We start from the raw sequence: 25,512 nt of genomic DNA on the forward strand, positions 1-25,512 counted from the left end.
TGCTCCTCCCAGCCCTCTCCCTTCACTTTGGCTTTGTTATATTCAGGAAGAAAACGCTTTCTCTGAAACACAGGGGCAAAGTAGCAGAACAGAAGCCCTCGTGTGCTTTTTGGAAGAAATGTAGTATTGTGCTCAGGCACAGAGAGAGCTGGAGAGGTTTAAATGATCTATCCACTGCAATCAGACTGAGCAGGTGTACAGAAGTACAGAAACTTAATACTGCTCCTTAGCACATTCCATATCTTACGTGGAAGTGCTTTCTTCCCCATGGGATGTCTGTCGGTAGCGAGTGTGTACAAGTCCAAATTTAGTACAATAGAGCAAAACACAACAGTTTCAGCATGTAAAAAATGAGTTGAAAGCAAGCTTCTTAAATGATATACAGTTGTACCTTGGTTTTCGGACAGCTTAGTTCTCAAACGTTTTGGCTCCTGAACATCGCAAACCCGGAAGTGACTGTTCCAGTTTGCGAACTATTTTTGGAAACCGAACGTCCGACGGGGCTCCGATTGGCTGCAGGAGCCTTGGTTTCCGAATGTTTTGGAAGTCGAATGGACTTCTGGAACGGATTCCATTCGACTTCCAAGGTACGACTGTATTTGGCTGGTACCAGAATGGCAAAGAGAACACTACAGATTCTTAAGAACAGGACAGCAAATACGTTTGTCCTATTTCTTTTTTTAAGGAAAAAACAAAAAAAGTGCATGGATCCTGCTCATGAATACGACTCTCATTGCAACTTAAGAATATATGCTCTGCTAATTTACTGAATTTTCTGTATTCAGTCCTGATAACCTTTCTGGCATTTCACAATTACACAGCAAACACTGACAAGGGAAGCATGATGTAATAAAGTTAATTTTAATTTCAACCAATATACAGCATTACATTTTAATTTATTAAGATAGTGATTCATTTATCCCTTGTTAGATATAAATAATTATACACTGGCAGCAAATATACATCTCACTGTTCATGACTCCAAATCCTAATGCTGTTTACATAGCAGTTATTCCTGTTCCCAATAGGAGAGCAACATGTACCTTAACCATGAATGAGGCATTAACAGGGTAATAAATCAGTGACAGTAGCAAAGACAAGTGTTGCATGATTGCAGAAGCTAAGAAAACTGCATTCTCGCTTATCTGAGTTGAAACAAGAAATCTAAAAATTCTTATAAACACATTAAGTGTAAGGAAAATATTACAAGTTCAAAAAAATTGGTCAGCATCACAAATATGTACACCACCACAGAATCTCAACACAGTCACATCCAAGTACCACTAGAATTTTTAGAAACTGTGACTTGAAAAACTACATTCCTGTGCTTTATTCTGTTTGGTGGCCTGTTCTGCTACCACCAGTGTAGATAGAGAGCTCTAAGCAAAAGCAAGAATGTTTTCAAAACTTAGGTTTTGGTTTGAAGTTCCACAGCAGTGTATAAAGAGGAAGACACTAGAATCTTGGAAATATTAGCATCATGCAGTTTAAGTCTCAGGGACATCACCCAAGCAACCCTGGCCTCACTCTGAAAGTGACCTCAGACACGGGGCTGCCTTAGTATCACTGCCCCCCAAGCCCCAGGCAGCTCCCGTGAGACACAGTGTGTTTCGCGATAATGTCAGTTCGTCTCACTTGTATTGAAAATCATCCCATATCAACCAGTTTCAGCAGGACTTGCCCAGCTTGAAGATCTCCAGTAAACCTCTGCTTACCTTCCAAAACGTGAGAGGTAAACTACAATTTGGCATTTTACCCATCATCATCCAAATCAAGTACTAGGGAGCTTTCAGAAGTCTCAATGCATGCGTTTTCTTAAAGCAATGTTTTCATCAGTTGAAAGTTGAGTTGGGGAACCTGTGGCTCTCCAGATGTTGATGGGCCCCCAATCTGCATCAGCCCCAGGTAGCAGAGCTATTGCTCAGGGGTGATGGGGCTTGTCCAGCAACACCTAGAGGGTTAAAGGCTTAACACCCTTGTTCAAAAGAAATGAACTATTAAAAACATGACATCTCTGGTGCAATATTTCACATATCCCCCACATCAGTTTGCTGATTAGCACTAGTTAACATCATTAAAAGTCCCAGCATTTTCAACACGTGAAAATCCTTTTTAATATCATAATCCATTCTGTTTTCCATCAGTATTTTGGAGAAATAAAACATTTAGGGCTTTTTATATTAAAAAAAATATAGCTTAAAAATATGTTCTGTGCCATGTTTAATGGATTATACGTACTTAGGATATATGAGGAGCCCACTGATTTTCATGCACTGGGATTCAGCATCAGACCATTTATTGAATTCCAACATTTATGAAAGTGAAATCACAGTTAATTGAAGGGACAGATAACATACTTTCAACATATGCATTACTTAAATGACACTTCACTGAAGCTACTGTGAATCACATTAACACTGATTTCGCGCACCCCCCCAAAAAAACCCCCTAAATCCTAAAATGCTTAACTAAAATGTTATACGAGACATGGATAAATACCACTACTGTTCCCCCACTCCATTCCTTGTAACATCTGTGCATGTGAATAGACGTGTCATGCCTTGTCCTCGTGGCCAAGAGCCAATGATGCGAGGCAGCACTGGAGCAATGCACAATATGGAATCACACATTCTTTGTTTAGGTATGAAGAAGGAGAAAGCAGCAGTCTCTACCCATGCCTAATAACATCAAGTTTAAGGACTGCAATCTTGCACAGTGTTAGGCTCCTTAAGTCCTATAAAAATCAATGGAATTTGAACAGCCTGTCTGCAGGATTACAGCCATGCTATTCAATATACAAAGCACTCAAATCCTTTGCTTTCCTAAAATACCCAAAGGTCTTGTAATAAGTTAAAAAGCTCCTCCTCATATATGAAACACGCTGGTAAGAAAGAGTGGATATCTGTCCTCGTAGCTTTACAATATATGGTCACGGCCAACCATTAGCCTTCATTTTAAGAAAGCAAGCAAGTGCAGTCCTATATGTGTCTACTCAAAAAGTAAACCCTATTGGGTTCAAGGGGACTTATTCCCAGGTGTCCTACGATACTGGCAAACATCCCTCAAAATGACATTTGCTTTTTATTTACTCCAGCCCCATTTACAGTCACATATTTCCACCCAGCACTGATGAAGCCCATTATGTGACGCATTCGCTGGCGTTTCCTGACAGACATTTCTGTTTGGAAAGAGGAAGCATTTTTTCTTTTGCAGTGAAAATCTGCGCTGAGTGCAAAAAGCACATGTATCATGAAAATGCGAATTCCTTGTAAAAGGCAAAAGAACTAGGTTGCCACTAGTGCTGTTCACTATTAAGGAATCTTACTCTGCAGAGAAGTTCACTTCTTCAAAAGGAAAGGTGTGGTTTCATACACTTCAAGAACTATTTGAACAGTGCATTATTTTTGAAGTGATGACTTTGCCTCCAGTAGAAATTAACACTTTGCACAGACAGAGCCACTAAGTGTGGTTTAGCTGAAATAGATTTTCATCTGCAGCTATTATACATAAAATCTCTGGTATATTTTTTCCTCTTCATTAAGCATGTGCCAGTATCTATGATTTAAGTCAGTGCTAGTGAACATTTAAGATTCTATTGGGTCTTTCCTATCATGCATGCTAATACCATTCAAATGCATATAAGGCTGACAGAAATCATTCTCGATTCAGATGGTTGATGTGCAGGCATTCCAGATGATGAAGGTATTTTGCAGAGATTTGCCCTTAAACCTCTCCAGCTTTTCCCAAACTTGAGGTGAAGGCCAGTCAATGATAGTCTATGACCTGACCAGAGTGGCTTCTTTAATCACGCCCATGGTTTGAATTGAAGGTAGGCCATGCAATTGCATCAAGCTATGACTAAGAAGTTACACTTACAATGACCCAGCTACATTGCGATTTTTTTTTAAAGGGCAACAGCCTTCTAAAAAAAGAAAGAAAAAGGGAACAAAGGAAAGGGGACAGAAAGAAAACCCAAATAACCTTCAACATTTAAGAATGGTAACTCCAGCTGAGCCCTACATTTGTTTATTTAAAACTGAATCTACAGTGACGATTGACAGACTGAGAATTATTTCCCTGATTCAATTGTAAAAGACCCAACAGAACGCCTTTTTGTATCAGTGGCTGCCTATACACAATTGAATCCAGGAGAGGATTCTAAGCAAAATCAACACAAGGTCTTCCAGTTCAGAACAAATCATACCCAGAATAAGACTGACCCCCCCAATGGCTCACTGCCTAGCATCCCATTCCCACCCACCAAATCCCTTCATTTCCCTCCCTTCTGGGTCACTCTCTCTGTTGCCATACTGCTCTCTACCTATGGCTCACAATTCCCATATTATGGGGAGGGGGTGGCATTCAAGGAGCAGGCAGAAAAGATGGGCAAGGCACAGCTGAGGTGGTTCCAGTTTCAGAAGCCAATGCTCTAGCCCAGCACATACTGGGCAATTAATTACACACAGTGCATTTTTAAAGGGGGAAAGTTTCTTATTTCCCACATTCTGTTTTCTGTTTGTAAAGTGAGGTCATGTTGGTTGCAGAATGCATTACTGAAAGGACATTCACCACAGCAATGGATGCAAGACTGTTGGTTTAGACATCGTCAAAGATTCTGCTTCGCGACATCGACAGGTATCTTCCACCAGGCTGGTACCTGTAGAATATATAAAGAAACTATATGAAGAACCTGTGTTAAACAACTGTAAGTTATGAAACCTGAAAAGGAAGAACAAGCTATAATCTCTAAAAATTTATGCTCTAATTTTGCCTTATAAAAGATCCTAAATATAAGTTAGAATATAATGATGGCTGGAGAGAAAGAATAAGATATTTATAGTTATGTGATCCCTTTGTATTTATTGCTGAATTTCTCACCTTCCTGAATCGGAGTCGAGAGGCTCTTCACCAACTGAGTCAGCATTAAAGTCCAGAGGTTCAGCATCTTGAAGAAGCTCAACTCTGTCCCTTTCATTCCTTCCATTTGATCTGGTGTACTTAGAAGCTACTGCTGAAAGAAGAAAAATATTTTTAAACAAACAAACAAACACAAAAATAAATGGTACTGTCAATACGCCATCAGGGTTTCCAAAGCTCAGAGCATATGGCTTTGACGGGTTAAGAGCAGTTTTTTTCTCTTCTTCACATGAGAATGTGTATTTTCCAAAATCAGCACAGCATATCAACTGGCTTTAAGGCAGCACTCAGCACTGGTTTATAAACTTATTTAATTATTTTCAAACTTGATTCCAAGTTGCTCATACTCAAGTCTCATCAAAATCTCTAGGAGGCAGAGTAATCCATGTATAGCTGATTGCAGGACTGGAACCAAAATACAGAAGACTAGCTATGATCCTCAGATAAATAAAGAGGTGGTCAGGCCTGAACTAGCAAGTCACTCTTCACTTAAGAAAGGTAAGAGATCACTTGGCAGGAAAGAGGTGTAAATGCTCTGTCTCGGTTGCATGATGTTAATACAGAATGTACAAGCGAGAAAAAAGCTAGCAGGCAAAGGCCCTATCTGGGCCATCCATTGAAAGCAGTATCACACCACTTTAAACAGTCAAAACCTCCCCCCGCCCCAAGAACATTGTTAACTATACTTTCCAAAGGTGCCGAAGAGTTGTTAAGAGACCTCTACTTCTCTCATAGAGCAACAATTCTCAAAGTTCCCTGGGAAGAGGGAATCGTGGCTCTTAATAACTCAGTACCCATTACAAACTAGTTACCCGGATTCTTTGGAGGAAGCTATGTTTAAAGTGATAGGATGCTGGTTACACAATGGATAGTATAGATGCAGCCTAATTTACTGCAGTGCTGGAAAGTACCTAAATCTGAAATAAAGAGGAGCAGCATAATACCAGTACTACTTCTGTTAAGCAAAAGTCATGGCAAACAAGATAAGCTCTTACATCTAGTTGTATTAGTCTCTGTGAAGCTAGACTCTTTTTGGTCTGCTTGAACATTTCTGTTTCTAGAAGAATCTTCACGGTTGTTCCCATATCGTTCTTTCCACTCCTGGTCAAAAACAAAACAAACCAAACACATACAACAGACTGTATACATCCTCTAACACATGTAACAGCAGAATAATATTGTTTGACAATTATTCTTATTGCAATGATATTAAATCACTCTCTCCAATCTTCTGAAATCTTTATATATCTCCGGGATCCTTATTAGAGATTAGTGGAAAGACTGACCGGCATAACAGAGGGGTAGACCTGCCTGCTACAAGTCTAAAACCTTTCCTGTTCCTTAAGTAGGTCTGCGGTTGAACTCTGTGGGGCACAACTTCAGCTGATAAAAAATAGCATCGCCTTATTTTAAACCACAAAAGGTGAGCAACTGATGTTCTACACAGAATGCAAGTTTCAAATGTGCAGTAATAACCTGGTGCACTCCTAAATCATATAACTATACAAAGCTAGGCATGCCATTGAGGATAAGGCTACCTATGACTATAAACCACAATGGCTATGTTCTACCTCCAGTGTCAGAATCTGCACACTTCTAAATACCAGCTGATGGGGAGTGTCAATTGGAGAGAGTACTGTTGCACTCAGGTCCTGCTTGCAGGCTTTCCATGGACATCTGTTTGGCCACCGTGAGAACTAGGCAGGACACTGGCCTGAGCCATCAGGGCTCTTAGGTTTTTAAGTTTAACTCTGCACATACTTGTACAGTGTTTCAATTCTGATGCTGCCTCTTACTGACTAGGGAAAAATAATGAGCTGTTCATATATACCCTTCTCCTGTTTTCACCATCTTCCTGTCTTTGCCGTTTTCTTTTTTCTAAAGAGAGAGAAAATACTTTCATTTACTTTTTATTCCTCTGTAGATTTAATGTGAACTTGTACTTTTTTTTTTTTACTTATTTCTATGGATTCATATAAACTTACAGAATTTCAAACAACAATGGTGTTTTTTGCTGTTTTTTTCACTTTAACAGTGAAAAAAGACAATCAGAGAAATGGGCGGCGGAGAGAAAACACAAACTTTTATAAAATTCACTGCACCTTTGATTTCCAGTGTACAATATACTCATTTTTCCATTAATGCATTATCAGCCTGTCTTCTTTCCCCAACTAACAAAATTAAATAATTAAATTATGCACAAAATGTTTCAAATTTGCAGTAGCCCTGAAAAGTCGTTGGTTTATCTTTCTTTTCTCCAAATTTTGCTTGCAGAGGTACATATATAGTATTAGGTGCCATATTAGGTTACATTCCTAACCTCACTTGTGTGGGAGTAAACTTTATTGAATTCAATAGGACTCACTTCTGAGTTGACATGGTTAGGACAGTGATGCTAGCTTCCGTCTATTCCCCTACAGTCGCTTACAACAGTTAAAAAAATAAAAAACCATAAAATATTTTTTCTTCTTTTTACCTCTTCTGATTAACTCTTTTCCTTCATCAATTAAGTCCGAAGTCATCTCATTGTCTCCCATGAACTGCTGGAATCCCAAAAGATTCAAACATCGAGTTCCTAAACTGATAAAAGGAGGGGGGAAAGTTTTTTTCCATTGCCAAAAAATAAAAGCATAAGACATCAGCCGCAAGGTGAGATTTGACCTACTGCCTTTTTGGGGGTTTGACTTCAAAACTGTTTTGACCTCAATCCTAGGGTGAGATTGGAAGGCAGCTGAGCTTATGACTTCCCTTTCCTGACCCCATCTCTGCTCTCTCAGCCAGAAAAAGAATAATATAATGAATGAAGGAGAGCACTTGTATGTTCACATAAATGCAAATGCACTAGATGATCCTTGGGGTCCCTTCCAACTCCACAATTCTAAAAAATGTGATTTGGGAAAGGTGATCCCCCAACTCACTTCTAAAGCAGAAATGAACATAAATTAAGTCAACCTATATGGTACATGAGGGACGCGGGTGGCGCTGTGGATAAAACCTCAGTGCCTAGGACTTGCCGATCGTATGGTCGGCGGTTCGAATCCCCGCGGCGGGGTGAGCTCCCGTCTTTCGGTCCCAGCTCCTGCCCACCTAGCAGTCCGAAAGCACCCCTAAGTGCAAGTAGATAAATAGGTACCGCTTTATAGCGGGAAGGTAAACGGCGTTTCCGTGTGCTGCGCTGGTGCTGGCTTGCCAGAGCAGCTTCGTCACGCTGGCCACATGACCCGGAAGTGTCTCCGGACAGCGCTGGCCCCCGGCCTCTTAAGTGAGATGGGCGCACAACCCTAGAGTCGGACATGACTGGCCCGTACGGGCAGGGGTACCTTTACCTATATGGTACATGTGGAGAAACTGTGGGTTTTGGGGGGCGCAATCTGAAGTCCAGTTGAATATAAAGAAATGAAAGTCGAGATCCTTTAAAATCCTTAAAATACATTTTATGCTGAAGTGTATGTACCAAGAACCATCATCAACTTATGAATACCTACAATAGAATATAACTGCTGGAGTCACAATTCGTAAAATATGGGAGAAGACACCAGTTATGGGGTGGGTAGAGTATAGTAAAGGTAAAGGGACCCCTGACCATTAGATCCAGTCGTGACCAACTCTGGGGTTGCGGCGCTCATCTCGCTTTATTGGCACAGCTTCCAGGTCATATGGTCAGCCTGACTAAGCCGCTTCTGGTGAACCAGAGCAGTGCACGGAAACACCGTTTACCTTCCTGCCGGAGCGGTACCTATTTATCTACTTGCACTTTGAAGTGCTTTCGAACTGCTAGATTGGCAGGAGCAGGGACTGAGCAACGGGAACTCACCCCGTCGCGGGGATTCGAACCACTGACTTTCTGATCGGCAAGTCCTAGGCTCTGTGGTTTAACCCACAGCACCACCAGCATCGGGTAGAGTATAACTTGCTCTAAATTCTATGGTACAAATTCATTCTGGTCACTTATTACCTGACTATGAGCTTGTCTTGTATCCCATCTTTTTCTACCCACGCTAACTCAAGAGGCTTACTCTGCTGGTAAACACTAAGCCTGCTATCATAAACGAACTTAACTGGAAGCAGTGTTACAAAAACAAAGGAAGCATGGGTGACTAAGCACTTGAAGGTTGATGCTAACAAAGAATGTTGGTATTTCTATTACTGTGCACTGATGGCATCTGTTTAATTACGTTTTCCCAACCTTTTTGGAAACACCCAAATATACGGGTGAAGGAACAGACTAGCTATTTCAAATATCCCAGCAAACAAAATAAATCTGAATTACTTGTTACTTACCTAAAGTATGTAGCAACACAAAGAATGACAACCAGCATGGGATAATAGATATAAAATCCGTCTGCAATGAAGGACAACACTTTCATGGATCCCATAATCTGGGAGGCAAAAAGCAACAGAGGTTTAATATGGCGATTCTGATCACCGCTCAGGTGTTTTCGTTACTGCAACTTTTAGGCATTAGAACCTATATTGTACTAATGTACATCATGCATATATTCCATCCTTCATATGAAAATCACAGGGCAGGTTACCCTTCAAATTAACTCCACAGCCAACAAAAGCAAACAAAGCAGTAACAAAATCAGTAATTAAAACCCCAGATTGCCACTGTAATTAGAGCTATGGTAGGCTAACAAAAATCCTTCAAAGGCTTGAGCTAACAAGTATGTTTTTACTTGGCACAAGAGTGCTAACAATGCTGGTACCTGTTGTGAAATTCCATAATTGGGACATTGTAGTACTACTGGCAGCTACTTACCAAAGAACAAAAACTGGATTATAATTTGCCACAGATGACAACCAGCAAGGATGTTGGTTTTATGGTCTACCTCTTCATGAGCTTGTACCAATACAATCAACTGGAATGGGAGGTCTGATGCCCATTTTAAATACACCAACTCAAAGTACTATTTTTTAAAAATATCTTTTTTATTAAAGATTTCTTGGTTTGCAAAAGTGTGTGCAATGTCTCTTTTTTCAAGTTACATTTTCTACAGGTCAGTTTAGTTTGTTGAGACATTAGTGTTACATCAGGAAGAAAAGGACGGAAGAGGTGGAGGGGGCCATGGTGGGTGATTAACTTTTTTTAACAGCTAGCTTTTAGATGCAGCTCTAACAACTTGCTCTGTGCTCCCACCTGCTGGCAGAAAAGTGGCATGTTCCGTTTCCATGGCAGTCCCGATGCAGTTCAAGGAGCTCTGCTAACTACTCAATGCCTCAAGTAGGTGGGGGCTGCATATTTCATTGCAATGACCTTGATCTGCTGCAAGTGCCATTTCATTATTCAGTTTAGACTCAAGCTGTGTACAACAAAGGTGCACAGAGGGGTGCTTTTGGTAGTTACCGTCAAACCACAGAACTCTAGAACTAGAATACATTCTTTTGTGGGGGCTGACCTTCAGCAGGAAGGATAAGCCGTCATGGAGCCATTTTGCACATAGTATTTTATTGCACTGGTTTTTATTAAGAATGGGCAGGCTAGAAATCCATGATTATGCTAGATGCCTAATTAAATACAACAAAAAGGGGTAGAGCAATGCAAATCATTGCACTGGACTTGGTGTTGTTTATGTTTATGTTTATGTTTATGTTTATAGGCATTCCTCCACCCAACTCTGCTGGCCTCTTGCCAGCCACTACCAATGGAGTGAAGCCAGCATCACTTTGCTAATAAAGGGCTCTCTCCTATGCTCTCCAGGACAGGTGTGCCGCTGGGAGATCCCTTCAGGTGGCATTCCAGAGGTGGGGAGTGGCTGAGCTAGCTCAGGATCTATTCAGCTGCCTTTGTGTGGTAAGACCTGGGTGGATTACTGCACCAGCTCCTGGCTGGTGCAGAGATCATCCTCCCACTGCCCCATATTTCATTCTGCCACTATGTACAGCAGGGCTGTGTGCAAGGTCCTGTTGCTCCAAAAAGCCGCACAAGTCAGTGGCTGGGCTTTGGATTGTAGCTGTAAGTTCTTCCCAGTTAATTCGATGGAAGAGTTGGGCCTCTTCTATTGAGATTAATGGGATTTAAGAGCTTCACTGTGGATGGATGTAATATTATGTAATGTAACGTAATATGTCAGTTACTGCTAGCAGAAACAAGGTCCAGCGTACGGGTACACATATTTGAACTAAAGATGAGCTTCTATCTGGTATAAAGCAGCCAAAAGAGAAGTCAGATAAAACTCAACAAAGCTGAAATCTTGAGCTGAAATCAACAATATCCAATTGCAGCATTCTTCTTGTGCAATGGACTTCCACGTGCACAAAAGGAATTTTCCAAGCTTCTCCTTCCCAGTGGGGACACCTTCCAAAGCAGGATGGGTGTGTGTGCAGGAGGCAGGAAAGGACAGGCAGAACATCACTTCCGGAAAGTTGACTCTTACTCAATGAAACTTTCATTTTTGGCAAAACACTTTCAACTTTGATCTGTGAACACCATTTAACATCTACTGTTGGAACGCATTACAAGACATATTCTGTTTACTTACAGATGTATATGCAGTTGGCTGTTCTAAACTCTTTGCAATTGTTGAATCCATATGAGTCAAGCCCAAGAAATTCAGACACAGTGGAGGAGTCAAACGGCAAAACAGCCTGCATGAAAAGAGTTGGCAATTCTGAAGCATTTTCTTCTGTATTTGGCATCTCCATCTTCCTTCCACATTACTAAGTTCTTATCAACCAATGCTAACTATCAAAACATCTAGGAGCTGTATCTATATTTTTCATGTATACCCATTGCATGTTTTGAGTACTCTTTGTCATAGATTCTTTCAATGCTTAGTAGTAAACAAAATAGCCAACATTTGTATCTGTTCAACATGCAATTGTCACCAACTATCAGCCTTCATATATTGGGGTGGGAATCTATTTGGTTAGTTGGCCTGATGTCTAATTGAGGTCAGGACACTCATTTTCCTTTCCATGGAACTTTATGGATCCTGGTGATCAGTTGATTGGCATCGCCTGCAAATCCTGCTTTTAGCAGGAAGCTGTGTCTTCACCTGTCTCACATCTGACATCATACATGACATCTAGTGTAGGACAGGTGGGTGTGGCTTGGGCAAAACGGTATCATGGGCTAAATGGGAAGGCCTGGCAGACCTAATTAGGCTAATGGACAAGAGACTTCCCAACACTGATATACTGTATTTGAGGTGAATCCAAATCAAGGAAGATAGTGTTCTCTGGATGTACCTGGGTTATGAACTAAGTATGTTATAGTGTAATTTTTGCATTGCCTCACCTCTAACTATTTAAAGCTATCCAAGAAATGCATTAATTAACTACTCACATGCCACTGAAAAGCAAACTATATGCATCCGTCTGATGGTGAGAAGCTAAGTAGTAATAGTTGAATACACGGATCCTGAAGACAGTAGAGTAAACACAGATACTGAGGAAAAAGATGGTCAAGAAGCAAGCCATCTGCAAAACAGACAAAGATTGCATTCACAGTCAGGTAAGTATAATCTGATTTGTTAGCTACTTTATAAACTGATCATGCATTCTTTATACAAAGAGTGAGAACAGACTGCAAATGCAAAGGTGTGAATAACACTGTTTGCATGGTGCACAAAACAAGGGCCTACCAATGACATGCTCTTTGGACTTATTCATACTTCTACAGATGTATCTTGGATCCCAAATGCCCTGGAACGTGGACATTTTTGCTCCCGAATGCCACAAACCCGGAAGTGATTGTTCTGGTTTGCAAACGCTCCTTTGGAACCCGAACAGGAGCTTCCTGCAGCCAATCAGAAGCTGCGATTTGGTTTTCAAACATTTTGGAAGTCGAACAGACTTCTGGAACAGATTTCGTTTGACTTCCAGGGTACAACTGTATATTTCTCTGCAAGGTCACAAGTCACTGTACTTGATTGCATGGAGAAAAGTTAGTGAGAATAAGCCTGTACCATGGGATCAGCTGCCAATCAGCTGCATGACCATTCTACTTTTTTCCGCCCAAAAGAAACAGCTATGAGATTACTATGTACAGACATTTCCTCGCTTACATGGGGGTAACATTCCTGTACCACACATATACATGAAATCACGTACTGTGAGGAACACCATCTGAAAAGCCAAACTCCACCCACAAAAATCCCCTGAACTCCACCACAATTGCTCCCTCCAAACGTTCTTTCTCAAACTCCAACTCTAAAATTATCAGAAGATACAAGCATTTAAGAAACAAGCAAATTACTCTAGAAGTCCCAAATGTCATTAAGAGTTGATAAACTGACCTCTATGTAGAAATAGTTGTAATTCTTCTCTGCCAGTTTTATGAAGACTGCAAACAGAGACAGAACTGGCCTTGTGCTGAAGAACGTGCATTCCGACCATACGACAATGATAGAAAATGTGGCCAAAATAATTGCAAGGATTCTGTGAAACCATGGCCTCAGCAGACACTCCCAGTACCACTCTGGAAAAATATACACGATTACTGAAGAGGTTATTAAACGAGGAAATAGCAAGGGAAGGAAATGTAAAAATCATTTCAAAGCAGCTCATTTCCTCTAACAGCCGCTGTAGAAATGAATAACTACTATTATGATGAGAAAGAGGACTTTAAGTTGGGTACAGGAGAAATGAACAGACATCCTTTTCTCCCACAGCCTATTGTAACTGCGTGTGTGTGCACTGCTGGCGCAGGTTGGAGTGATATGAGCAGTGTGCTGTGATGGACTTTAGCTTTTACTATTTGTTTTCTAGCATTTTGTATCCTATAATATGCAGAACAACACTTACCAACAGTTGGTGTATAAAGATACCGAGCAATCTTGTTTTCAGGTTCTTGAGATGGAAAAGTATGAACAAACTGATGAGTTGCACTGGTTTCATTTTTTGCCACATCCTCCAGGTAAAAGGCTTGCTCTAAAAGAATTCTCCACTGGACCTGAGTACGACGATGCCTTTGAACAGAATAAATTACCTACGGAAACAAAAACAACATTCTAATTATCTATGGCAATAGTTCCAGGGTGGCAGAAGAGAGATAAATAAACAGAACAAATGGCTCAAATATTCCACCAAGTGAGGAAAATACTACTTCCTTAAAAATGCACATTTTATTATTATTCTATTGCCTTACTCATATATCTCAAAGCGATGTACCACACACTAATGCACACACCAAACTAAAACTGAAAACAGTTTCCCATGCACAGCAGTGTCTATGGCCACCAGTTACGTCTTATGAATTCACAGTCCAAAGTTGCAAAGTAGAATTTGTGACATGCCATTAAACACACAGAGACTCCTCTTTCACTGTAACTTTTTTGGGATTTATTAGCCTTTGATTAATTTTCTCCTGCCTCCCCTGCAGCATCCAGGCTAAGTATTCTCATGCTTTGAGTGACTTCTGCACAAGTTTTTACAACCGCCTTGGAAATATTAAAAAAAAAATCAATTATTGGTTCAGATGCACACCAGTTCTATTAGAAAAACAAACTCTTTTGGAATACATATACAAACCATGTTAGTTGACTGCAGATGTCTGCACATGTGGATTCACTTAGAAATGGAATAGCTCTACATAAATTTAATACACGTTTCAGTTAAGCTATCTAGTTACCTGCTTATGAAGTTTAGCCAGGTTTTTCTCTGTCGGATAAGTATTGGGCCTTTCTTCAAAGTCTTCATAGTCATCCATGTTCCTACCCATTCTTTCCTGATACTCAACAGGACACTGAAATGAAAAGATAATAGTCTCAACACATATTAACAGCACTACACATCACCACAGCAAAGCTAGCCTGAAACCCTCATAAGAAGCAGCTGAAAGGACACTCACATCCTTCCTTTTTCTAGGCCAAGACTTTCCAGCCAGAAAGAGAGTAGGGGTTGCCTCTCATCTTCTCCTTCTGACCCTCTAAAGTGGCAACAGGAGCCAGAATAGCTCCCTGTGGAGGAGAGTGTGTTATAGGATAGCACCATTTCAGCCAGAGAAATTGCTGTGATGAGTGCTGCAGCACTCTTCTTGGCTACAAGTGTTTGCTGCTGAGATGGGGTAGTAACAGGTAACAGTGATGCAACAGCTTTTTTGTGATTTGATTTTTGCTGCAAAAGCTGTTGGGAGAGGGACAGAATATTAAATCAATAAATGGAAAAACTCTACCTTCCATTCTTATACACATTTTCCATGTATCCCAATTGCCCCAAACTACTGCTGCTTCTAGGGGGCGCTGTGGGTTAAACCACAGAGCCTAGGACTTGCCGATCAGAAGATCGGCGGTTCGAATCTCTGCAACGGGGTGAGCTCCCGTTGCTCGGTCCCTGCTCCTGCCAACCTAGCAGTTCGAAAGCATGTCAAAGTGCAAGTAGATAAATAGGTACCGCTCCAGTGGGAAGGTAAACGACGTTTCCGTGCACTGCTCTGGTTCTCCAGAAGTGGCTTAGTCATGTTGGCCACATGACCCGGAAGCTGTACGCTGGCTCCCTCGGCCAATAAAGCGAGATGAGCGCCGCAACCCCAGAGTCGGCCACGACAGGACCTAATGGTCAGGGGTCCCTTTACCTTTACTGCTGCTTCTGCACCATGATTGATTGATTGATTTAGGACAGACCCCAGCCAGTCAAGCTGACAATGTCATGGCATAAGGGAAAGAGGAGGGAGCAAACTCCTTGGCCAGGCAACTAGGCTGACAAGCCTTGCCATGCTGAGTGGTATTTTCATTACCCATGATAAAACGTGCTATTCAATAATATTGCAAAGATCAATTTGTTACCTTCTTTAATATTGTGTCCACACATTTTCTCAAAGGGTGGTTGTATTTGAAGCTTTCATTAACTTTGCGAACCTCCTATTTAAAAGAGAGACCAGAAACACTTTTTAAAAGTATAAGGTGTAGTTGAGTCCCCACACCACTTTCAATTCATGTGCAATTCAGCAAGATGCAATGCTGCTAAAGTTAAAAATATTTTTGAAAATAAGATTGCAGTAGGACTTCTATCAAACTGCCAGCAATGCATTCTTATTTATGACTTCATTTCATCCTGGCGGCAAAAAGTGGTGGAAAAAATGGTGGAGAAGATGGGCAGGGGGAGATGGGGGAAGACACAACTTGGCTGCTTTTGGCTTATGAAACAAACTGGAATATCAAACCATCGGGGAGCAGGGAATTCCCCTTGCATAAGCAAAGCATAGGATATAATCTGAGATATTTTGTGACTTTTTTGCTCTAATGTACCTTAATCTCCAAAGCAAATGAGGGTCTTATCTACCATCCACACTTAGGTTGCAGAATTAACTTGCCTCCATTATATCCTCCAAGTTTTCTTCTGCATCTGCCTTCTCAGTCATCAGTTTAGCAGCCTTGAAATAAGTCTTCATAAGAAGGTAACCTTTCTTTGCTCCATTCCAGTGAGAGCGTGGAATTTCAACCAGGCCATACCCTAACAGCAGCACCAAAAGGAAAAGGCCCCAGGTGTTGGCAGCAGCTATTCCAATTGTCTGAAGTTGACTCCTAACATAGAAATAAGTACTAATGATCTTTATGCAAACAAAGCTCACTCATATAATTAAAAATAGAAATTCACTCTCTCCCCTTTATTTTTTAATTTAGATATACATTTCTTTTGCAGATGACCCTCATTATGTGTGAAGCATTAAATCAGAGATGGGGACCCTTTTGCACACTAGGCCTGCCATCATTGTTGATTTGATCTGTGAGGTAGTTTCCCACCAGCTGTGTCCACCTGCTCCACACTTGAATAATAATAATAATAATAATAATAATAATAATAATAATAATAATACCCCACCCATGTCATATGTAAGGCCACAGACTTAGAGGAACGATTAGGAGCCTTATAGTGCGTTTCTGAGTGTTCTTTTGTTTCTGGCTTGAATTGCCACCCTTTGAATTTGGCAGTGCAAGCCCTGCTTGGATTGGTTCTACTTGCAAACATGATTGGAGCTCCTGAGTGGAGTCGATCCCTGCTGAAAACAGAGCATGCCATCAGCACTGAAATGAAATTTCAGGGGCAAGGGGAGTGACAAAACTTTGCCTACGCCCAAATTAGCTTTTGGTTCCCAGTCTGACAATTTCTGAAAAAAACCAATTTTATGAAAATACTATATGTATTTCACTATATGTGACATAAAATATGTCCTCTAAATATAACCCCATAACATAGATTTAAATCAACTTTGTACTAAAACAAAATCTTCAATATATAAAGATATAAAAGTGTATAGCAAATCTTACCATTGCAGGTTGAACTTTGGATTTATAGCCACATATATTAAGAATGCTCCAAATATCAGAAGGTATGTCCCATAGTAGATTGCATTTTCAATTAGTGCTGTTTTAATCTTTCCAGTAATGGAAAAGCCTCCTGACCTTGCATATGACTGCATAAAAGGTAACAGAATCCTAGAAACAAACAACAAAATTAATGAACAAAACCATTTCATCTTACCTATCCACTATTCATTTGTTAGCATAACATGCTTGAAACAAAACATAACTGTAGGCCTTGGAAAAACAGTGGCTATAACTTCTGAAATCTGATGGACTACATCTCCCATATGCCCCAGCCAGCATGGTCAGGGATGTTGAGAGCTGTAGTCCAGCAACATCTGCAGGGCACTACATTGGCTAACCCTGGATTAAAGTAACCAAAAGTTCTACATTGAATGGTCAGCCACCTAGTACTACATATTAAACAATACTAAACAAAATGTTGTTCCTTTGAATGTATTCATTTGAGCTGTTTCAAATATTCCAGCAGTTTCTCCAGTTCCTTACCATGTTAAGAACTGTGATGTCCAGTATACCACCCGCCAAAATATTGGCATAATTCCATCAGGGATATAACTCCATGGTTTGAAACATTCATGTTTTCTGTAAAGAAAGAAGGGCAGATTTATGTATAACAAAGAAGAAAGCATCATTTTTTTCTCCTAAAGTCATGTTTAGTTGTTTCAAAAAAAGATTATGTTATTGCAAAGTAACATTAATTATTTTGTTCAGAAAATCACAAATTAGTCAGAAACAGAACACTGTGATATTCAGAAATCCATGCTGCTTTGTTTTTTAAAAAAACCCAGAAACAACAATCATATAAGCCCTTTTAAAAAGGCCGAAGTAATTCACATAATGGGCACTATTTAAAAGTCATGAAAGCAATACATGCAAATTAAATTGATTTCTCTGAGTCAAGCTGAAGCTTAGAATAACACCTCGGCTATAATTATTCCATCATCACACATGAATGCAAATTTCCACCCTTCTCAATATGGGTTATACATCATAACTTGTGGATTACTCAGACTTTACAATGATTCTTTAACTTCAATCTTCCTCCTAAAATGCATGCCTATAATGTGTCATACGGCAGAGGAGGAATCAGAGAAGAAATTTGGTTCACAGTGTCCAGTGCCTACTCTGGCTTCCCACAGGTTTGCAGGTAATCTTACTGGCCAACTAAACCTACAAGCAACTGATGTCAATGATGTGCCAAAGGCTTTGCAGGCTGTAAAGATTGCCTTCCCCCCACTATATATCCCATCACAATAATTAAGAGTGGCGTTTTGCCACCTAGATCTCTTAGGTGCAGAGCATTTTCAGCAGCTACTCCACAAACTACAAACTGACTCTTCCTAGAGGGACACCAAGATAATCTTAGGCATTTGTGAAATGCTATGTGATACCTTTCCACTTTAAGATGTGGTAGTTAGGAAATAAGCCAGGGCAAGAGGGAAGGGATACTCTGACTAAACGTTCCCCCCCATCCAAATTTTCCAGTTAGAGCAGTACTTGAAATAATACAACTTCTAAAGCACAACCAGATTTTAAAATGCATAGAAACCTTTTAAAATGAGAGGTTTAACTCATTTTCTAGTCACAGAAAAGAAGTAGTTTAAGATTGCTGTGCATAAGAACATAAGTACCTTGGAGCAGGAGTAGTGTATGAAACATTACTGGTGGTACTTTCAGGTGGACTAGAATTCAGATTAACCTTGCATCGATTGTATATAGTCTAGAGGACAACAACAACAAAAAAAAGAGTCAGCTATTAGAGAAAAGTGAAATGATATTTCTGGGTGGGGGGAAGGGTTATAAAGAAGTCTGCTAATTTAGTTGCATATTTAAATCCAATACAGGCAACTCCCCATTTATGCATGCTCTATTTGCACGTGACCATGCACACATGCAGTGTCGGGATCCCAGAAGCATCTTGGAGAGGAGTCCTAGCTCGTAAGGAGACTTTTCCCAGAGAACATCCTCTTCAGGCTATGGGGAGGATCTCCTCGCGAGAAGGCTTCTCCGCCTAACTGCTGACATGTGTGGTAGCGCAGCAGCAGTCACTTCCCCACCCATCAACTGTGTGAGAGCCACAATGTCCGTCCACTCATACGCAAGAGCCATGGGGACAGGGTGGCTCTCACACAGCTGATGGGTGGGAAAGGTTCTTCCCCACTCATCAGCTGAGCTGATACAGGCAACTCCCCATTTTACGCGACTTCGCATATGCGCATGGGGGTTCGGAATGTAACCTCCATGTAAATGGGGAGTCACCTGTACTCATTTTCACCATAAGTAAATTAGCTTTACTTATAATGCACCATTTCCAGGTATGTATTTTGCAGCCATGTATTAGCATAGAATGGGCATGGGCAAACTTGGCCCTCCAGATGTTTTGAGACTACAATTCCCATCATCCCTGACCACTGGTCCTGTTAGCTAGGGATGATGGGAGTTGTAGTCCCAAAACATCTGGAGGGCCGAGTTTGCCTATGCCTGCCATAGAAGGAATCCACTGATCAGAGCAGCAGAGCATGGGTCTGCATGTCCAGACCTGGTCCCGTTTACTGTGGGTCATAACCATCAGCAGTCATACTCATGCTGGGGAAACTTCCTACATGCAAGCAACTTGTCAGAATGGGGAGGGTCAAGGCCTTACTATAGGCCATGAGTGGCATTTCTAGGACCAAGAGAGCAGCTGTGCTCCTCTAGTGCTAGTTCAAATTAGCCCTGGCAAAAAGAGGGTAATGAACAGTGCTGGAGAGCTTCAAAGAGGTAGGGCTGGGAAAAGCTGGTGAGTTGTGCCTCATTTTAACCACTGTAACTTTTGTGGCATAACAGCTACAAAAGGGCTGGGGGGCTGTAAATACCAACAATCAAAATGGAGCCAAGCTGAAATTTCATTCTAGACAGAGCAGTGGCATATAGTGGATGTCCAAATCCTCACTCACTCTTTATTTTTAATTGTTTCCAATATTGCCTGCTGACAAAGGATTATTTTGAAAATCAAAGCTTTTATGCAACTTGATACAACTTTTTAGAAGTATCAGTACTGCCCACTTAATAAAAGAAAATCTGCCACTCCTACCTAGAACACTTTGTGCATAATAATCAACTTTCATACAAAGTGGGGAAATAAAATGAAATTCCTTACCGTTGTGACATCCAAAGGCAATATAAATACTATGAGAAAACAGAGGTGCCAAGCAAGTAGGGTAGCTACAATCACAAGCTTGTGCTGTTTTTTGAAGTCTCCATACCGATGTAGTATGATTAATGCCAGAAAGAAGACAACTACTATCTCAATGCCCAAAGCTGCACCACTCATTATTGTCCGTTGACTCCAACCAGGTCGTATAGCTCATCTATAATAATGTCATAGCTATAATAAAAACAAACAACGTTTAATTAAGTTCTCTGGTCGATGATTTGCAATAAACATCCTGGCTGCATTCAGATCACAACTTGGATTAATAGGTATGAATGAACCATATGGCGATGCATGCAGTCACTTTGCTACAGTACTTCCTTCGAACAACCAAACATGGAAGTCTCCCGTTACCTATAAGTTCCCTGTTTTATCAGAACCAGAAAATTATGATTAACAGCTTTAGATATTAAGCCGACTGCAAACCATGGCTTAATATCCTGGCTTGTTCTGTACCTGTCAATCATCACTGTGTGCACCCACCACAAAATACAGGTCTACTTTGAACCTAGCTATATTGTAGCATTTCAGATGAAATGCTAAGGAAATGAAGAGCTGATGGCCATAAATACATCAAAGTATCCCAAAAACCTTTACAGTCAGTAGATTTCATTGTTTGCCTAGTATTTAGTTTTGGACCACAATCTAAAGTGGGGTTTTTTTAGGCTTAACTCGTAGCTCTTGCCAATTTGACTTTGGGATGTGTATGATTGTGCTCTTAATCTGCATCTTGGCTGTTAATTCTCCCCCACGCGCTTTACAGCACTTTAATTTGATTTCAAGTCATCTTACATTATGATGAAACAGTAATAATGCCTTCAGAATGGCATTAATAGCCTTTAAGTGCAATTTAAGTCTCTAAAAACACTCACCCTGGCTATGGAAGTATGTTCGAAAATAAGCAGCATCACTAGAAGTCCCCTTCTATACATGTTTATTCTACTTGGCTTGGGGTACCTTGCAATTCCCTGTCAGCTGAAGGAGTGGCCAATTTAAATGATAGCAAGGCAGAACAGAAGGAACATGCACCTTCTCCCAGTTTCTTACTCAAACCCACTTATTTTTAAGCTGTTTTTCTACCAGCAAGGCTACTGTCTGTTTAATAGCCCAGCTAGAGGGGGAAAGCCTTTCTACAAAGCAAGAGGGGTGTATAGGTTAAGCAAGGGTTCAGATTCCCAGCATGGTGTGCTCCAATCACTCCTCACCGCTTTATTTGGATTGTGGAAATAGACTTTTTTCTATGTTCAGCATGTTGCCATCATATCCAGGTTGGCCCCCAAAATGCTGTATAAACCTGAGTGGCTAACCTGTGGCCACCCAGATGTTGTTGAATAACAGCTCTCATCAGCTTCAGCCAACATGGCCAACAACCAGAGATAATAGCCCAACAACATCTGACAGGCCACAGGTTAGTCATCCCTACTCAGAACTTCAACACTGCAGACATACATGAGAGCAGAAAGAGTGGGAAATAGTTCACCTAAAGTATAATGCAGGTTGAAGGCAGTACTGGAAGTTACAAAGAAAGCATTTCTGGACAATTTCCATAATTAAAAATATGGTGTTCAAACATTTTCCAAACAGCTTCAGACCAGGATACCTAAAGAACTGCTTCCCACCATAGTAGCATGTTTACTATGAGATTGTCTGAAGAGGCCCTATCACATATCCCGTTAATATCTGAGGCTCATTTGACAAGAATGTGTAGTAAGGCTTTCCCTGTTGCTGTGCTCAGGTATCAGAATGCCTCAGGAGATCCATTTGGCTCCCTTCCCAGGGATAGTCTGATCAAGACAGAAAACCTTTGGTCTTTTAAGATGCTTCGATTTCTGTTCCTGACTTTTTTCCTGTTGTTATTTGCTTTAGATTTGCAGTGGGTTTTCTGTTTCTTTTTAATGTTTACATTTTATTGAATTTTTCAACAGCCCAAAGTTGCTTCCACCTGTCAAAGCTTATTAAGTCATTATGCAATGACTGCAAATTGCAGTTATATAAAGAAGGCATACTTGGGTGTACAGAGGCAGAATTGGCATGAATTATTAAAGTCTGGTAACATATTTTTACTCTACCATTTTTACAGCACAAGGAAAAAGTGATGCAAAAATGCTAAAAATATATTAACAGCCTTCACAATGGGATGTGTTCAGTGAAGGTTAAGTGATTGAAAGCTTTCTGAATTGTAGGGTGAATATTTCAACACTCCTTACCTGTATATAGTCTTTCCATGCTTGTGAAAAGGGAGTATCATAAACACACATGAAAAAATTGCTAAAATTAGACCTATTCCCAACTGGCCTGCCAAGCTATAGGCAACCTCGAATTCCATAGAAGTGAGTGAGCAGCTGTTTGGCAGAGGAAAAGACAGATTGCTTCATCCTCCTTCTGCCAGCAGGCCAGACAGAAGGCAATTTTGTTTACTAGCTTGCATTTACTGCCTGGGGAGAAGGGGATTCTGCTCCTCCAGTAAGAAAAGGCAGGCAACTAGCCTCTTGGTCGACTAGGGAAAAGGAGTGAGCTAGTAACTGTTGGCAGCTTTATTTATCAGGCTGTTTTAGTCCCCTCTGGACTTCCAATATGAAACGTTTAAACTGAAACATCAAATTCCATGAGACCAAGGCAGCAATCCAAAGGGGCATATTTATCCACTTTTCATATGCATGTCCAATTTTCTGCCTTCACACAAGTTTGCCTTTCAGAAGATGCTCCTTAAGTTTCGCTGATCTGGGGAAAGGACTTTTCAAAGGGAGCATTTCCCTCCTTCTTTGCGCCAGAACCTCTCCTTTAAAAACTCACTAATGTTTAGGTTAGCTTTTCTCTGACGTACACGGACGGAGCTTTTACATGGGAAGAACTACGGGAAAAATAATATGACCCGCTGCCCCCAGTGCCTGAAGTGGTAAAGTTAGAATTTGACCTAATGTTTTGTAGGACAATCTTCTATGCTTGGCCTAGGCAAGCTACAGAACAAGGTAGTGGATTGTGTGGCAGCAGAATAAGCTGTGCTATTTCGGAGTACTGATAGAGGGAATGCCATTTTTAAGAGATCCATCGTGCTATTATGTATCCCCCTACAACTAAAAAGTTAAAAGCACCATAGATAAAAGTTCAAGCTTACCCTGCATACCTGCTCCACTAGTTTTCTACTTGTGGGAAGCTGGTGCCAAACATTTTGCTCTGATTTCATTTGAACCACATCAGCGAGGCTGATCAGTGGGATCTTGTCTTCTGGGCAGCCCAGGACCTCCATACATATCGGGGGGTATTATCGGGTTATTGTTCTTATTTTGATTTTATATATTGTGATCTTTTCTGTGAAACCTCTGAGTATAGGGTGGTACATAAATTCAATAAATTCAATAAATAAAAATAAAATAATGCCGCTGTTTGACTTCATCCCTGGAGAAGCACTCCATTGTCTCTCAAGACAGATGGATGCCAACAATATATTATTACTATTACTAGTATTAATCACCCTAAGTCCACAGGGTGGTTTGCAACATAAAAGGGGGGGCATTCAGAAATTCAGCAGCCAAGAGGAACCCATTTTGCTGCAGAGTGGCTGGTGTGTCCTCATTTTTACCTATTAGAACTGTTCTCTCTGTTGCAAAGGCTGTCAGGAGACAATACATACCAGACGTTCGCTACCAGAATTTAGAGTGGCCATACCCCCTGTATTATTATTAATAATAATAATAATAATTATTATTATTATTATTATTAATTTAGATTTACGTACCGCCAGTCAATCCGAAGATCACAGGGCGGTTTACAAGAGTACAAACTGAAAACACAAAATACACAACAAGAACAACAACAACGCCCCCTCCCCTAAGCACAGCTCATCTACAGTATTTTTTACACCTGACTCTCTCTTTCTGGCCCACATTCACAGGACCACGAAGACGAGGCAGCGAAGCGGTGCCCCGAAGCCCACAGGGAGAAAGCAGGCTGAGCGGGTCGCAGCCTCCGCCGCTACGATGGATGGGACGCATCCAGCTTAAGACTCGTGGCATCTGTTTTCCAAATTTGGGGAGAAACGTCTCTTCCCACCTCGGGAACTTACTCAGCGCTGACGGGGCGAGGCCTCTCCCGGCTCCATCGTCCGCCGCTCGCCTCTCAGCTGAGCCACTTGCTCCGGCTCCGGCCTCCGCCAGGTTACCGCGCGACGAAGCGGCCCCGTCTCCCGAGTCGGCTTCCCCTCACAGGAGGCTCCGGCGTCTTTCGGCGGACTCTCCTCAGGCACCAGGCCCGGCTCTCGTCAGCGGAGCAGTAAAGCCGGCTGCCGGCAGAGCCACGGCCGCGCCTGACATTTCCTGTTTCGCCCAATGACTCGCCGCCGCCGCCGTCGCCGCCTTCTCGTCACGACTCGGCCTCAAGCCCGTGAGGAAGTATGGGTAAACGGGAGAGAGAGAGAGAGAAAAAAAATCAACCCACACAAATATACATGGAAAAAAATAAAAACCCTTTCACAGCACGGGACTACAACGCCCAGGAGCCATTGCGGGAGCTCCCCTGCTGTGCGCATGCGCAAGGAGTCTTACGGACCGTTCGGTTATGTAATAGGACTACAATGCCCAGGAGCCATCGCGAAAGCTGTTGTTGTTGATGCCGTACCTATTTGGTTTACTACGGCTGCAGCAGCCCTAAGCACGCTTACTTGAGTGTAAGCCCCATCTGAAGTGAACGTGGCTTGCTTGTAAGGTGTGCACCGGGTGGCCGTATGTCATAGATGCTTGAGTTGACATTCCAGCATTGCAGGGGGTTGGACTAGATGACCCTTGGGGATGCCTTCCAACTTTACAGATCTAGGATTGCACTGTGAGGCTGCAATCCTATGAGCATTTAACCTGGCAGGAAGCCCTGCGTGATATGCATGGGAGACTGCACTGCTATTCCTTACTTTCAAGCTGAATGCCAAAAGTGCATCTTCAGCAAAAGCTAAAGATCTGTATGGCAAGAGCATTTTGTTGTTGTTTAGTCGTTTAGTCGTGTCCGACTCTTCGTGACCCCATGGACCAGAGCACGCCAGGCACTCCTGTCTTCCACTGCCTCCCACAGTTTGGTCAAACTCATGTTTGTAGCTTCGAGAACACTGTCCAACCATCTCGTCCTCTGTCGTCCCCTTCTCCTTCTGCC

At 41.4% G+C, this 25,512-nt stretch overlaps 1 protein-coding gene across 2 annotated transcripts; it reads right to left on the reverse strand.

The window, feature by feature from the left end:
- Nucleotides 1–840: 840 nt before the first annotated feature.
- On the reverse strand, nt 841–24,896 carry LMBRD2 (LMBR1 domain containing 2). Of its 2 annotated transcripts, none has more exons than XM_083575646.1 (18): nt 24,440–24,896; nt 20,323–20,550; nt 18,815–18,903; nt 17,670–17,765; nt 17,127–17,294; nt 16,172–16,382; nt 15,645–15,719; nt 14,492–14,605; nt 13,666–13,849; nt 13,158–13,339; nt 12,206–12,339; nt 11,400–11,505; nt 9,199–9,296; nt 7,394–7,497; nt 6,749–6,795; nt 5,913–6,018; nt 4,879–5,011; nt 841–4,657 (listed from the first exon to the last, which is right to left on the reverse strand). In XM_083575646.1, exons 2-18 carry the CDS (start codon nt 20,494–20,496, stop codon nt 4,597–4,599), a joined length of 2,082 nt encoding a protein of 693 aa, XP_083431772.1. In that variant the 5' UTR covers nt 20,497–20,550; nt 24,440–24,896; the 3' UTR covers nt 841–4,596. The 2 variants fall into 2 exon arrangements, with proteins under 2 accessions (XP_083431772.1, XP_083431773.1); XM_083575647.1 differs by having other exon boundaries at nt 4,879–5,008; nt 24,440–24,892.
- Nucleotides 24,897–25,512: the final 616 nt, after the last annotated feature.

Source organism: Podarcis filfolensis (genome assembly GCF_964270895.1).
Source record: "Podarcis filfolensis genome assembly, chromosome: 11".
Taxonomy (NCBI): Eukaryota; Metazoa; Chordata; class Lepidosauria; order Squamata; family Lacertidae; genus Podarcis; species Podarcis filfolensis.

Excerpts from the sequence above, each read along its gene's own strand:
- LMBRD2 (XM_083575646.1), bottom strand. The coding sequence starts at position 20,496 with ATGAGTGGTGCAGCTTTGGGCATTGAGATAGTAGTTGTCTTCTTTCTG. Across the intron at positions 13,850-14,491 it reads TGGCTAAACTTCATAAGCAG|GTAATTTATTCTGTTCAAAG; the intron begins GTAACTAGATAG and ends TTGTTTCCGTAG. Across the intron at positions 13,340-13,665 it reads TCTTTATACACCAACTGTTG|AGTGGTACTGGGAGTGTCTG; the intron begins GTAAGTGTTGTT and ends ATATTTTTCCAG.